This window comes from Eutrema salsugineum, unplaced genomic scaffold (genome assembly GCF_000478725.1).
Source record: "Eutrema salsugineum unplaced genomic scaffold, Eutsalg1_0 scaffold_2, whole genome shotgun sequence".
Classification (NCBI taxonomy): domain Eukaryota; kingdom Viridiplantae; phylum Streptophyta; class Magnoliopsida; order Brassicales; family Brassicaceae; genus Eutrema; species Eutrema salsugineum.
Window position 1 is genome coordinate 11,859,308 of NW_006256829.1, and position 14,315 is coordinate 11,873,622.

The 14,315-nt window shown below is 38.8% G+C and overlaps 2 protein-coding genes across 2 annotated transcripts; one reads left to right on the forward strand and one right to left on the reverse strand.

Annotated features, from left to right (window-relative positions):
• Nucleotides 1–5,401: 5,401 nt before the first annotated feature.
• Nucleotides 5,402–7,447, forward strand: LOC18018911 (probable pectinesterase/pectinesterase inhibitor 61). The gene is made up of 2 exons (XM_006401652.2): nt 5,402–6,521; nt 6,597–7,447. Exons 1-2 carry the CDS (start codon nt 5,450–5,452, stop codon nt 7,292–7,294), a joined length of 1,770 nt encoding a protein of 589 aa, XP_006401715.1. The 5' UTR covers nt 5,402–5,449; the 3' UTR covers nt 7,295–7,447.
• A 68-nt stretch (nt 7,448–7,515) lies between these two features.
• On the reverse strand, nt 7,516–11,534 carry LOC18018912 (CLP protease regulatory subunit CLPX1, mitochondrial). The gene is made up of 15 exons (XM_006401653.2): nt 10,748–11,534; nt 10,501–10,562; nt 10,124–10,224; nt 9,901–9,980; nt 9,747–9,797; nt 9,582–9,656; nt 9,401–9,478; nt 9,244–9,300; nt 8,870–8,940; nt 8,677–8,776; nt 8,478–8,582; nt 8,329–8,391; nt 8,116–8,238; nt 7,862–8,023; nt 7,516–7,759 (listed from the first exon to the last, which is right to left on the reverse strand). Exons 1-15 carry the CDS (start codon nt 11,264–11,266, stop codon nt 7,688–7,690), a joined length of 1,719 nt encoding a protein of 572 aa, XP_006401716.1. The 5' UTR covers nt 11,267–11,534; the 3' UTR covers nt 7,516–7,687.
• Between the last annotated feature and the right edge of the window lie 2,781 nt (nt 11,535–14,315).

Here is a 14,315-nt window from a genome sequence, read left to right on the forward strand (position 1 = left end):
CCAGATCTCTGCGTCTTGTTGAACTTGTTCTGACCTTTCTCAACCCGTTTCAGCATCTTGTTGAAGTTCTTACCCAGTAGACTCAGATTTTCTTCGACTTGATTAATCCTGTCAACCTCTCCAGACGCGGCAAATGCAATGCTCTTTTGGGTGACCTTTTGATCATCAGAGGCCTCCATTTCTTCAGCTTTAAGAAGACCCACAAGTTTATCAAACTCTAATGTGTCCGTATCCATGGAGTACTTCACCACAGTCTTGTGTGCTGCAAACTTGGGTGGCAGACACCTCAGAAGCTTCTTAACAAGCTTCTTGTCCTTGTACTTCTTTCCCAGCACAGCAGCCTCATTTGCAATGGTACTCAGCTTTGTGGTGAAACTAGCAACCGATTCATCAGGTGCCATCTTCAGATTTTCAAATTCAGAAGCTAGATGATCTATGCGAGTTCTCTTGACACTTGTGTCTCCTTCAAAGTGATTAACTAGCGTATCCCATGCCTCTTTTGCTGATTCACACCCTTGAATGATTCCGAACTCATCTAGATCAACAGCTGCAAATATGGCTGAGATTGCTTTGGAATTGAATTTGGATAGACTTTTTTCAACATCAGTCCATTGGTTTTTTGGCTTCAGGACTTGCTTAGTCTTACCATCTTCATCTTGCGACGTCACCGTCGGATGAGTCCACCCTTGTTCAACAGCAGTCCAAGCATCTTCATCTATCCCTCTGATGATATGTCTCATCCTGGCTTTCCAATGACCAAAGTTACCCGCCCGAAGTAGAAGAGGTTTCTGGATAGCAATGAGTTCTTTCGATGTCTCCATGTTAGTCCACAAGATCTCAACCTGATGTAGAAAATGGTTTTTTAGATAGGTGACCCGCTCTGATACCAAGTGTAAGGGATGTAACACAGAGAGATATCGTAGAACACACACAAATGCAAAACTCCTTTTGCTTTCTTATTAGGAATCACTTAGACAATTTAAACAATCTGTCTAATCAGACTTACACGACACAGCCAAGCTGTTCGACACTGACCAATCCCTAATCTACCCAACCTAAACACAACAACAGTTGTGCACACAAGATACAAGTCGCTCACCCAGAACCCTAAATCTCTCCCTTAGTCTCTGATGATCTTACTTGTCCTTTTGATGCTCTGAACGGCTAACCCTACTTGGTTCTCCACACCAGGCCTATATACCGCATCTCTCTTAACCATGCGTATATCTCCTTTCCTTTTGTTGTTGAGATTCTGATCTTCTTTTCTTGATCTGCAAGATCTCCTCTCTTTCCTTGTTGTAGTCGTGCCACGTCATCTTTCTTTCCCGAGCTTGCGTGTCACGAACTTCTTCAAATCATTTCCCGCTCTTCTATGTGTAACACACATCACCTTGATAAGCTGCCACACTTACACCATAGACACAATGAAGAAGTCTCGTTCATCTCGTGCTGATAGATCCCTCTGGCAAAGGAAGAATGGAAAATTTGTCTCGATGTTTTCGTCAAAAGAAACGTGGAACAACATCAGAGTTGCAGTGCCGCGTAAAGCTTGGAGTTACTTGGTTTGGTTTCAGAATGCCACACTGAAGTATGCATTTATAACCTGGCTAGCTTTGCGGAATAGATTGTCCACCGGGGAATGTATGGCGCTTTAGGGTCGAGATATTAGTACGGTGTGTGTTTTTTGCTCGCACCCATGGGAGACCAGAGAACATCTGTTTTTTGACTGCGCCTTCTCAAACCAGATATGGAAGGCTTTGGTTCAGGGACTGTTGTCTTCGAACTACTCTGCATCTTGGGAGTCGATTATTACCCTGCTCACCTCTCAGGTTTTGAATAAAACGGAGCTGTTTATTGCTAGATACGCCTTCCAAGCGACTTTGTCTCTGCTCTGGAAGGAGCGAAAATGCCTGTCGCCATGGAGATATCCCGATCTCAGCTACTTTGATCGCAACTCTGGACAAATCAGTTTGCAACCGGCTGAGCTCTCTGCGCTTATTAGGCGACCAACGATACAATGATGGCCTCTTGATCTGGTTTGGCAGTCGACGCTGACCACAGCTTATATACATAAATCCTGCAATAGATTTCATACTCTGTTTTAAGCTGTAAACATATTTCTTTTCGTTCCATTTCTTTAGGATTGCAATTGTAAAGAAAACAGTTTTTTTGAAATAAATTTAACATTTTTTCAAAAAAAAAAAAAAAAATCTTTGCGGAGACAGATTCAAGAAAACTCAGTAAAAATTGGTGACATCAGCTGGTCTCTCTCCACACACACAAAACGTAGTTTGTGAACAGAAAAGAATAATGGTTACGTTTTGGTATAAAAACTTAGCCAAAATTCTTATGACATTTCAACGGGCTAAAGACAAAATTGTTAACCTATTTTTTTTTTCTTTTGAAAAAAGATGGTAACCTATTTTTAGCAGTACTTTTTTGTTTCTAAATCTAACGTAAGAAAAGCGATACTTTCATCAACATGCATGTTATCAACGGTGTGATGATTTGAAGTTTTTTATTTAAGAAAAACAGTCGTCAAAGTTTAAAAATAAAATCATCATTTCTTAAGGTTTCTTTTCAAAGTAAAGCGGGACACCACCCACCTCTTCTTTTGTAAACGTAATCGCTAAATAATTAATATATCAGCCATCTCTAGATAATTAAATGATTATTATATCGTTTTCTTTGTTTCTTTTTTTGAAGTCTCCATATTCATAATAACTAAAGGGATCGTAAGTCGAACTTCAAATTATCTTTGGATCCTGGAACAGAACCGGATTTTGTAATTGTCAATTAAATTATCGTTCAGCCAAAACTAAAACCGTTTGTAAAACAAACCCAAATGTTGCTCTCGACCCATAGATTGTATCATCATAATTCATAAACCACTTGATCACCATCACTAGTAAACATGGAAATATTTTAAAGACAGATTTCAAAGTTGTAAATTAGACGGTAATGTGTGATAAACAAAATGCATACACTCCATGAATGAACCACATAAGACCTTTTTATCCAAAGTACTTTTGCGACAACAAGAATCATTCATACATCAAAATGTGAGTGAAACAGACAAAACACAAAAAGCTAAGATAAGGAAAAAAGAGAAAAGTTTAAGGGACGAAGACTTATGGTAGAGGACAGCTCACTCTCTCATTGACATTGACTTCGTACCCAACATTTAATTTTGTTATCATTAAGGCTAAATAGCTAATAGCTACTCCTCGCATACAGAATTCTATCATATCAACATCTAGTTCACCCCCGAAGACTTCACGACTTTTGCTGTTTTTGCAAAAACATTGACTTATCTGATGCAAACATCAAATAGACCCTTAAAAAAAATCAATATATATATATAAACTAGTTTAGTAAAATTCTATTATCTTCCTCTTATTTTTTCCCGACGTAAGAATCTATCATATATTTATAACATGAAAGATGGAAAAAGGTTGAAGAATTTTTTTTCTCGGGATCCTTGAATCATGGTAGAGTCATTTCCAATTCTCAAATTTCTAAGAATCCTTGAATTCTTTTAGTTCGTTTTCATTATTCACATCATTAAAATTAATATATGACATGCATGCAAAATTGAGTAGGAAAAAGCATAAAATGTATAAAAGAGGGATTTTAGCACCCAAAAAAAGGGTATAAAAGTGGGATACTCTCAATTCAATATGATAAAACTACGTAGTATACTTCGGATTAGCCTGCTAAAAAAAAGAATTTACAAGGTTTTTACTATATTAATCGATAGTATCCTAACTAATTGCATCCCTTAACCAGATCAGAGCATTGAACTGAGAATCTTAGAAATGATTGAACCACGGCCAAAAAACAGGATATAATTCATAACCTTTACCTCACCTTTGCATATATGGACGCAAATATTAATGGCCGTGTATGTAGGTTTTTTTTTTGGGTGTGTGTATTATTGGTACGTAGAAGTCTATTTCATTATCTATTCCATTTTAATTCTATGGGACTCTTCTTGTTGGTGGAGGATGTAGATTTGTCCCATCAAAGCTTCACTTTTCGACCATATAAGCGCGTGACCTTTTACCAGTACTCATTGTATTAATTTTGTATGTATACACTTTTGTGTATTATCAATGTTTTGTTTTTTAGCCCTTATTGATCCAACGGTCGAGAACCGCATTCAACCGTGAAGGATAGAGGTAGTCAAATTGTGGTTTTGACTCGACTATAAACCGTGAAAACCAGCCTAAATTTCATGAAGTTGGTCGGCTTTCAATCCACTTTTAGAAACATAGTTAGTTATTTTATCATACAAACTACTTATGCAAAAAAGAATAAATAATAATAATTTTGCTGATTTTAGTCTTTTGTGGAAACTCAAAATTTAAATGTTAAAAATGCAGAAATGGTTATTTTCCCTCCATTTTATCATTTTTGATATTATATATAAGCCCCATGTAAAAACATTATGGATCCGCTCCTGTATTTATAAATATATATAGCCAGAAAATTGTATAAATATATTTTGTTCGTAAAAGTTAAAACTACGTGTATCTATATGTGTATATATAGAGATGACCAAGCATGTTCTGGTGTTCATACGTTAAATAATAACTATTGTAGACAATCATGCATTTTAGCAAATACAACACAAAGCTATTGTTCATTTAATTTAATCGTTCTACTTATGTTCAATAGATTTGAGTTAGAAATTCAGGTGAGAAATTTTTAATATTATATATTGTTCTTCAGTTGTCTGTATCAATTTTATAGTCAATTTTTTGTCATCTTTTTAGAAACAAAAAAACGTGATAAAGAAAGAAAGAAAAAGCACCGACACCGTTGGTGAAAAGGAAGCTCGTAGAAAGTAACAAAACAAAAAAATTGATCGACTATAATAGTAAGATCCTTGTGAATTTTACCACTGTGTTGATGTAAAATAACATTTCAAAAGCACCAATATGCGACCTTTTTTTTGAGAAAAGGCTACCAAAATGCGACTTTTACGCTACTTTTATGATGAATTCTTATGAAATAAACAAAAAGAAATAGAAAATTTAATGATGCAGTCGTTAGAGATGCTACCAACCAAATGATTTATAGAGCATTACACTCAAAAAACAGTCGTACATGTACACTACTATGATTAATACACATCACTATATATACTTAATAGTTAGAGCCATCGACAAATTTTGTTTGTTAGTAGTCTATACTACAATTTAATTGACATCCTAATCAATTCAGTTACCATCACTAATCAATTCAATTAACATCACTAATATATATTACAGCTATCAGACATAACATATATTTCAATATCGTCACACACATATATATATATAGTTTATAATATAAAGAAAGTCATTTTATGCTATAATAGCTCCATCTATATTAATATTTATAGAGCCTTCCACATCATCTTTGTCCCCTTAAACAAACTCTTCACAAAAACAAAAATAGCACAATGGATTACAATAGGCTCGGACCATCAGGTTCGGTAACACACCCGAACCAGAAAGACCCTGCCACGTCACTCCCGGAGATACAGAAGAAAACTAAGACTAAGCTGATTCTCTTCACTTTAGCACTACTAATTGTCGCAGTGGTCTGCTTCGGTATCTTTGCCGGCATCCGAGCCGGAGGTTCGGATAAACACGAACCGAAACTAACCCGTAAACCGACCCGGGAAATTTCCCGAACCTGTAGCAAAGCCCAATACCCGAACCTCTGCATCGACACGCTCCTAGACTTTCCGGGATCTTTAACCGCCGACGAGCAAGAGCTAATCCACATCTCCTTCAACGCGACGCTTCAGAGTTTCAGCAAAGCGCTTTACTCGTCGTCGACGATCTCCTACACTCATATGCCGCCACGTGTACGGTCAGCTTACGATTCCTGCCTCGAGCTGCTCGATGACTCAGTAGACGCGCTCTCACGCGCTCTCTCCTCCGTCTCCTCCAGTAACGATGAGTCTCGTTCCGACGTGATGACGTGGCTTAGCTCCGCGATGACCAACCACGACACGTGTACGGACGGATTCGAAGAGATTGAAGACGGAGGAGGAGGAGGAGTGAAGGATCAAATCATCGGAGCGGTGAAGGACTTGTCGGAGATGGTGAGCAATTGCTTGGCGATATTCTCCGGCAACGTCAAGGATTTGACCGGAGTTCCGGTGGTGAACAATAGGAGGTTGCTTGGGGAAAAAGAAACAACAGAGGAGTTTCCGATTTGGTTGAAGAGAAGAGACAGAGAGCTTCTCGGTACTCCGGCGACGGCGATTCAAGCGGATATCACGGTGTCTAAAGACGGTACCGGAACATTCAAAACAATCGCTGAGGCGATCAAGAAAGCGCCGGAGCATAGTAGCCGTCGGTTCGTCATCTACGTCAAATCAGGAAGGTACGAAGAAGAGAATCTTAAGGTTGGGAGGAAGAAAACAAACTTAATGTTCATCGGAGACGGCAAGGGTAAAACGGTCATAACCGGTGGAAAAAGCATCACCGATGATTTAACTACTTTTCACACCGCCACTTTCGGTAAGAACAAACTAGATTTTGAATTATTTTTTTTTTCGTATTTTGTTTTCTTATATATATAATTGATTGGTGTAGCTGCGACGGGAGCTGGATTTATAGTGAGAGACATGACGTTTGAGAACTACGCCGGACCGGCTAAGCACCAGGCGGTGGCGCTCCGAGTCGGCGGAGACCACGCGGTGGTTTACCGTTGCAATATCATCGGTTACCAAGACGCGCTCTACGTACATTCAAACCGACAGTTTTTCCGCGAGTGCGATATTTACGGAACGGTAGATTTCATTTTCGGTAATGCAGCTGTGATTTTACAAAGCTGTAACATCTACGCGCGTAAACCAATGGCTCAGCAGAAAATCACTATCACGGCTCAAAACCGGAAAGACCCGAACCAAAACACCGGGATTTCGATCCACGCCTGTAAGCTACTGGCCACGGCGGATCTCGAAGCCTCGAGAGGTAGTTTTCCGACGTATCTTGGTCGTCCGTGGAAGTTATACTCTAGAGTTGTGTACATGATGTCTGATATGGGCGACCATATTGACCCTAGAGGATGGTTGGAGTGGAACGGTCCGTTTGCTTTGGACACGTTGTATTACGGTGAGTATATGAACCGAGGGGCCGGTTCAGGTACTGGTCAACGAGTCAAGTGGCCCGGTTATCGTGTTATTACCTCGACGGTCGAGGCTAGCAAGTTTACGGTGGCTCAGTTCATTGCCGGTTCAGCGTGGTTACCGTCTACCGGCGTGGCTTTCTTCTCCGGTTTGTCACAATAGGCTATCTCAGCCTTGTATGTAACTTTAGATGAATGATTTTTATATACAAAACTTAAGATTTATGTAAAACATAGTCCACAAGCCATTTTTAAGTGTACTTATCATATATGACAGAACATCTTCTTGAATGAAATAAAAATTGTTTTTTCCTGATTCTTCAAAAGCCTAGAACTCTCGAGTTTGACAAAAAGAAAAGTATTATTAGTAATAACAAATCAAAGGAGATAAAAGTTACATCATCATTTATAAACGTGCATATTGTGCATTCGTGTTCTTTTTAAACTTTTGATCCAACTTTTGTTTCTTTTCCTTCATTTATGTACAAAGAACGATAAAACTTACGCATACAGAGACATACTAATCACCAGATAGATGTGCTGGATGATGATTACATTACATACTGGCAACAACGGACGGAATCTCCGCCTCCACCTCAATTTCTCCTTCTGATCCCTCCTTGGTCGTCTGCAAGAAGTTAGCAAAAGCAATTCAGATTTTCCGGTTATCAACCCAACCATACTAAAAACAAGGGATTGCTCTTCTTTAATCACTGTGGTAAGCACTTACCTGAGGAGAATCCTTGGAGTTGGTTTCAGAGAGATACAGACTCAATGCTCCTTTCCCACGGAGAATCTTAGCTCCAGAGCCTCTACGCCCTTCTCCTTCAACTGCTTCTTCATCTACCACAACCGCCTCTATCATATCACTGCCTGTACTCTCGTCCGGAATCTGAAAACAAAACCAAAAACATTTTGCTTAAAACGTACAAGAGTCTGAATTAGCAGTGCATCGGCTTGAAAGTAGGTAAGAGGTGTATTTACCTCGTACATAGAATCCATCAGGATGCTTTCTAAAAGAGCTCTTAAGCCACGTGCACCCGTGTTTTTCGTTATTGCTTTTTTAGCTATTAGCCGCAGGGCACTTTCCGTGAAATGCAGCTTTACCTGAAGAAAGAGGAGATGGAAATTTGTCTCAAGATTTTGGAGCGCAGAGAGAGAGAGAGCCAGAGAGAAAGAGAGAGGAAAAGTAGTTACACTATTCATCTGGTACATCTTTTTGTATTGCTTTCCAAGTGCGTTTTTGGGCTCTGTCAGCACCTGCGATACAATGATGTTATTACCTATGCTATGAAGATGATCGAGTAATGCGAGAATCACATCAAATGCCACATCAATGATATTACCTGCATAAGTTGGTTCTCGGTCAAAGCAGACAAGCTGACGAGAACTGGAAATCTTCCAACGAATTCAGGTATTAAACCATAAGCAATCAGGTCACTGCTTTCCACCTGCCAACCATCCAGTATCTCTCATTATAAACAAACCAAGAACAACCAGAAGAATCAATCATTTGGTGGGTGAAGAGATAGAAAAAAAACCTACAGTTTCCATTAGGTTTGATGCAACAGCGGCGTTTGTAACACCACCTGCTCTCATGTTAGCACGTACGGGAGCACCAAACCCTATTGAAGAATCATGGCGCCTGGAACAAAATCATTCAGTTGGTTTCTTAAGGTACTTAGATGAGATGAAAAAAAAAAAAAAGGGATTTTTGGGATTTGTTCACTAGTCATACCTCTCTGAGATCGTCTTCTCGATGTCTACAAAAGCACCACCACATATGAAGAGTATATCCTTTGTGTCTATCTGCAGACAGTCGAAAATGACGTGAGTAAGAAACATATGTAACAGAAGAGGCACTTAAAAGCCAACTCTTAAAAGAAAGCCAAATCCATTTAAGTTTTAAATCCTAACACTCCAATAATCATATATAGAACATTAAATTAAAATGTGAAAGCTATTAGATTTGCAAAATCATTAACATTTCCTATTACATTAGTCTCGACCCATATTTGCGATAAAAGAAATACAGGTGCATAGCTTTTGTGTCTTTTGCAAGGTGAAAGTCACAACATACACTCATACAGAGTAGAGTAGCGCACAACAAACCTGGATATTGTCGCCTCTAGGGTGCTTCCTAGCGCCCTTCTCAGGTACATTAACAATCTATATTCAAAAAGAGGAGTTAGCCACAAAATATGTATTGAGATCTTATTTAGCAGAGCTCTCAAAGCAAAATAGTACATGAGTTAAACTGTAAACTTACTGTTCCTTCAAGCATTTTTAGCAATGCTTGTTGAACACCCTCTCCTGATACATCTCTGCTGATGTTAAGGCTTTCTGCCTAGCAACCAAAAAGGTCCAAAGAACAAAAATTATCTAAGAAGCACAGAAAATAATCTTCAAGTTTACCAAACTACCACGAGGAATTTTTTTTTAGTTCTAACCTTCTTTGTTATCTTGTCAACTTCATCGATGTAAACAATCCCCTGCTGTGCAGCTGCAACATTATAATCTGCAACCTGTAGAGAAAGATATCAAATCCACACATTACAAATAATATAAAGAAATTGATTATAGTAGTTCACAAATAAATATGTTTTGGAACTTACTGTGAGAAGTTTGTATAATATAGACTCGACGTCCTCTCCCACATAACCAGCCTGACAAATTATTTCATTTCCGAACAAAAAAAAATGATTGTCACAGATTGGTCAGCACGAAAAGGACATGCACCAAAACGACTGAAAGAAAGGCGAGAATTGCCTGAGTCAGTGTCGTTGCATCTGCAATAACGAAAGGAACATTCACAAACCGTGCCAAGGTTTTCGCAAGTAGTGTCTTCCCTGTGCTTGAAAAAAAAACACCAAAACAGATGAGGTGAGACTACTGAAACTAAAGTTTCATAACCAAGATAGATTAAAAAGATAACTGTATCATAGCAGCTTATCAGGCTTGCGCTTTTTGAAGATTGGGGTCAGAATATTACCTGACCCAGTTGGTCCCATAAGAAGAATGTTACTCTTCTCGAGTTCTACCATATCATCATCTGCTGGTTTTGCTGTAGTGCTATCAGTTTCTCCCGTGGACCTAGCTTCCCAACAAGTTTCAGAATCATAACCAACCAATCTCTTACGAAATACGTGAAATTTGCAAAGAAACAAACAGATGCAAAATGATCATGCACACAACACAACGATATCCCTAGGTAAAGGAATATAATACTGATAGATTTAACAAATCTCAACATCTGTTTTTTTCTTCTTAAAATGCTTAGGTAAATAAACCGATGGATTGTTTCCACAAAAACGAAGAAAATATCAAAACTTTGCATTCAGGCAAGCATAAAAAAAAAATTAAACTAACCGTTTCTGTAATGATTCGTAATATATCCTCTTGTAGTGATTATACACAGCCACTGAAAGCACCTGCATCCAAGTTAGACGCATACAAAAATCAGAGCTGAGAATTTGCATCACACAAATGTTTAGACTATCCAAAAACAAACCCAAACAAAACCGAATCATTAGAACTGAGCTACTCTTTGTCATGAACTATCTAGCAAGTAAGAAGAGGAATAGTCATTTGAGATATCAAAGTATCATCATTTCACCTTTTTGGCTCTTTCCTGACCAATCACGAACTTGTTCAAACCTTTACAAATCTCCTTCGGTGTCGGGAAATCAGACCCAAGATTGGATCCACCCCAACAATCATCTTTCGAATTCGACCCTGTTCCGTTACCAGCACCGGCACCGCTTCCACCGCCGCCACGACCGAGATTAACGCTCGACCCATTGACCCTAACGGAAACTCCATCTCCCGGAGGCTGCCACAGATCCGGTGGGTCTCCTTGCGAGCTCAAAACAGCAGACTTTACACCGTTGGTAGCATAACCCTTGCTTGAACTCCGTCTCTCTCCTTGATTATCCATGAAGCTCGTTCCCGTAGGCCTGAGCGAGGCGATTCTATCTGGGAACTTGTTTGATGGGTCATCGATTTTGTTACGGTGATTGCACTGAGGACTCGCGGTTCGAGCGGTGTGGACGCGGTTGAAAACGAAGTACCTGAACTGAGAGAGTGTGAGAGAAGCGGTTTCTCTCGAGGTACTCGACCTTAAAGCCGCGGCCATGGTGGTTTTCACAGGGAAATCACAGAGGGGAAATTAGATTGAAAAGCTTCTCAGAAATCGATTAACATAATCCGATCGAAATCAAATGGAAATTTTTTTAGATGGGTATGCAAGAAATGAAGAAAAAACTGAGACTTTTGTAGAGGGTTTTCAATTGATGACGCAATTCGAGAGAGGGTAAGATGGTGATGATGATGATGAAGTTGTGAAGCACACGGAAAGGATGAGTCTCTGAAGAAAACGCAAATTCGAAAGGGAAGGAAAAGGGGAAAAACAAAAACGAATTTGTGTAAAAGAGAGTAATATCTTAATTTCTTCATCATCTTCTGGTAAGAGTTTGACGAGCGCATTGACGGCCCATTATTTTCGAAACGTCGTCGTCTCTGCTCGATTTAGCTGATTTTCAACCGCCGGATGTAAAAATTGATCATGAGATTTACTAGTAACAAAAATGATCGTGCAAGAATTGATCATGAGATTTGGATCATTTGTTCACTTTTATTAAACTAAATAGAACAATAAATATGAGAAAATATAAGCCTTCTAAAATATTATGAACTCAAATAATCAAACATATGTTAAATGGGTTTGTATCCAAATCAATACGCAAAATCGTTTAATGTGTGAATATTAGTTTGACTTCACAAACCAGCCAAATTCACTTGGATTAAGTATATCTTTTGATTGTATTAAACCAGACCAAAACTAGCATAATTTTAATATTTGAACATAAACTAATTTATATATAGGTGATCTCAAATTGTAATTTAGAATATCTAAGTCTTTCATTTACTTTGAACAAATTTGGTAGTAGGCTTGGAATAATATTTTACTTTTTAAAAAAAAATTGTAGCTCTTCTAGACAAATAGAACCACCTAGTTTCTCTTTATTACTTTTGATTTTATTAAAATAACATATAACCAACTGTGGTTTACTTCCATATAATCATGCTCCAACCCAGTTGGTCATTGTCTTCCCCATGTTGCTTCGATATTTTTGATCGGATCACCATATATATAAGTAAGACAAAAAGTTAGACTACCCGGCTCAGATATATACATATCATTGTAGTTAAGAGAAGGAGAGTCCACAAAATCTAGTTGCATAGTATCATTCAAAAATATAGTCATTCCACCACTAAGACACTCCAAGGGCAAGACAAAACTGAGGGAATCTAAGATCTTTACCTAGATTATTTACATATTGGTAATCATTCTTAGTTTTCGTGAGGAAAAAGACATCAGATTTAGAAGATATCTTGATGTCTTTAAGATATAGAACTGTCAATGGGTTCCTCTTAAGCCACTTGACAATTCCAATGCAAAAGTCTCATGGTTCTTCCGGTGGTTTTGAGGCAACCACCAAGCATGTTCCATCAAATTCTTCAGAAGTTCGTTGACAGTGAGAAAGACTGCACTCATCTAGAGGAGTATCATCCGCCTTTCTCTTAGAAAGCGTGACTTGTTTAGAGCTCCCTCCTTCTTCCATAATGACCCCTAGCTGACCAAACTGAGCAGTAGAGGGTTGAACTCAAAGGTAATGGAGGAGAGGAGGGATAGTATCATGCATATATTCTGCGATGTGAACATCCTCCATTGGTGCATCGTATTCGATGAGTTTCTGATGTTGTTCTCCATATTCTTCCTCAAAATCTTGATTATTTAACAATTGGTTATGCTCTTCTTCATGATGTTGCACTTCCAGCATCGGAACATGCTGTAGAGCGATAAGACAATGAGCCGCCTCATGCTAACTTCTGCATCTTTCGCTAATTCTCGATCCATTGATAATTTGAGCCAAAAAGAAACTAAAATTTGACGAAAATTGATTAAATCAGACTTAATTTCGTTTCCTACAAAGATGAAACTTCACTTTATGATATGATCGTGACCAGCTCAGAGGAGGAGGAACCAGAGGTAGCTGGCAGGATCACTCGTTCCAGAGCTAGAGAGATGGCTAAGGAGGCTCACGCACTCATTGCCACAGAGGACAGCGATCACCAGGAGGCTGGAGCTCACATCTTCAACATCTCTATCTTGAAGAATGAAGAACCCAGTAACAATGACTAGGTAACTTAGGTGATGATTCTGTACTCTTTTCCTTGGTGAGGATTTTGGAAGGCAAGGAGGTTCTTCTCCAAGGTTTTTAACGAGGCAGAAATCATTGCTACGTCGAGTTACTTAGAAGTTGTTACTAATGGGTAATAATGTGCAAAGTCACAATGACTTGTGCACTTAGTATTTTGGCGCACCACTTAGGAATTTAGGGACGCCTCACTGTTTTATTTTTTTAAATCAAACTTTTTGTTGTTTTTATTTCAGACTTCATGTAGTTTGTTTCTTAGGGCTGCGATTTCTCTCTAAGTCTATTTAAGAGAGAAAATCGCCTATGTGTAAGGGAGCTTGGAATTTTTAACGTAAAAAAGAGAGCAAAGTTTGCTTTGATTCCTTGACTCAAAAAGTTCATTGAATTCGATTTTCTTACAAGTGTTTCTTACAAGAAAATCTTCAACCTATCATCTAATCGATTTCCCCATCCTCTATTCTCGCCATCATCCCTTATCCATCGACCATACTCTCGCGAATCCATCACTACCAGATCGTTTCGGATCCGATATCTTCACGCCACCATCTCGCATCATCAATCCGAGCCACTCACTACCATCGCCACTCATTGTCTCGCTCACTAGACCACCATCGCAAATCCATCGAGTCATCACCGCGCCATCACCACCACCTTATCGCCTCATCGTTTCATTTTTGGTCAATATATCGCCACCTGTAGCCTTGTTCTTCAGAGTAGATTCCCTTGGATCGTATCACGTGGTATCAGAGCCAACTCTGAACCCAAAGGCTGAGCAATCTCTAACCCTAATCGCGATTTTTGATTTGAATTCATGTTTTGATTGTTAGGGCTTAGTGAGTTTGATTTGTGTGCATCGATCTGTTCCCTTTTGAATAGTGTATCGGTTATTGCTTCGTATCGTTAGCGAGTTCGTTTGCTATTTTTAAGGATTTAGCTATAGTTAGGTTAGTCCGTTGGCTATCC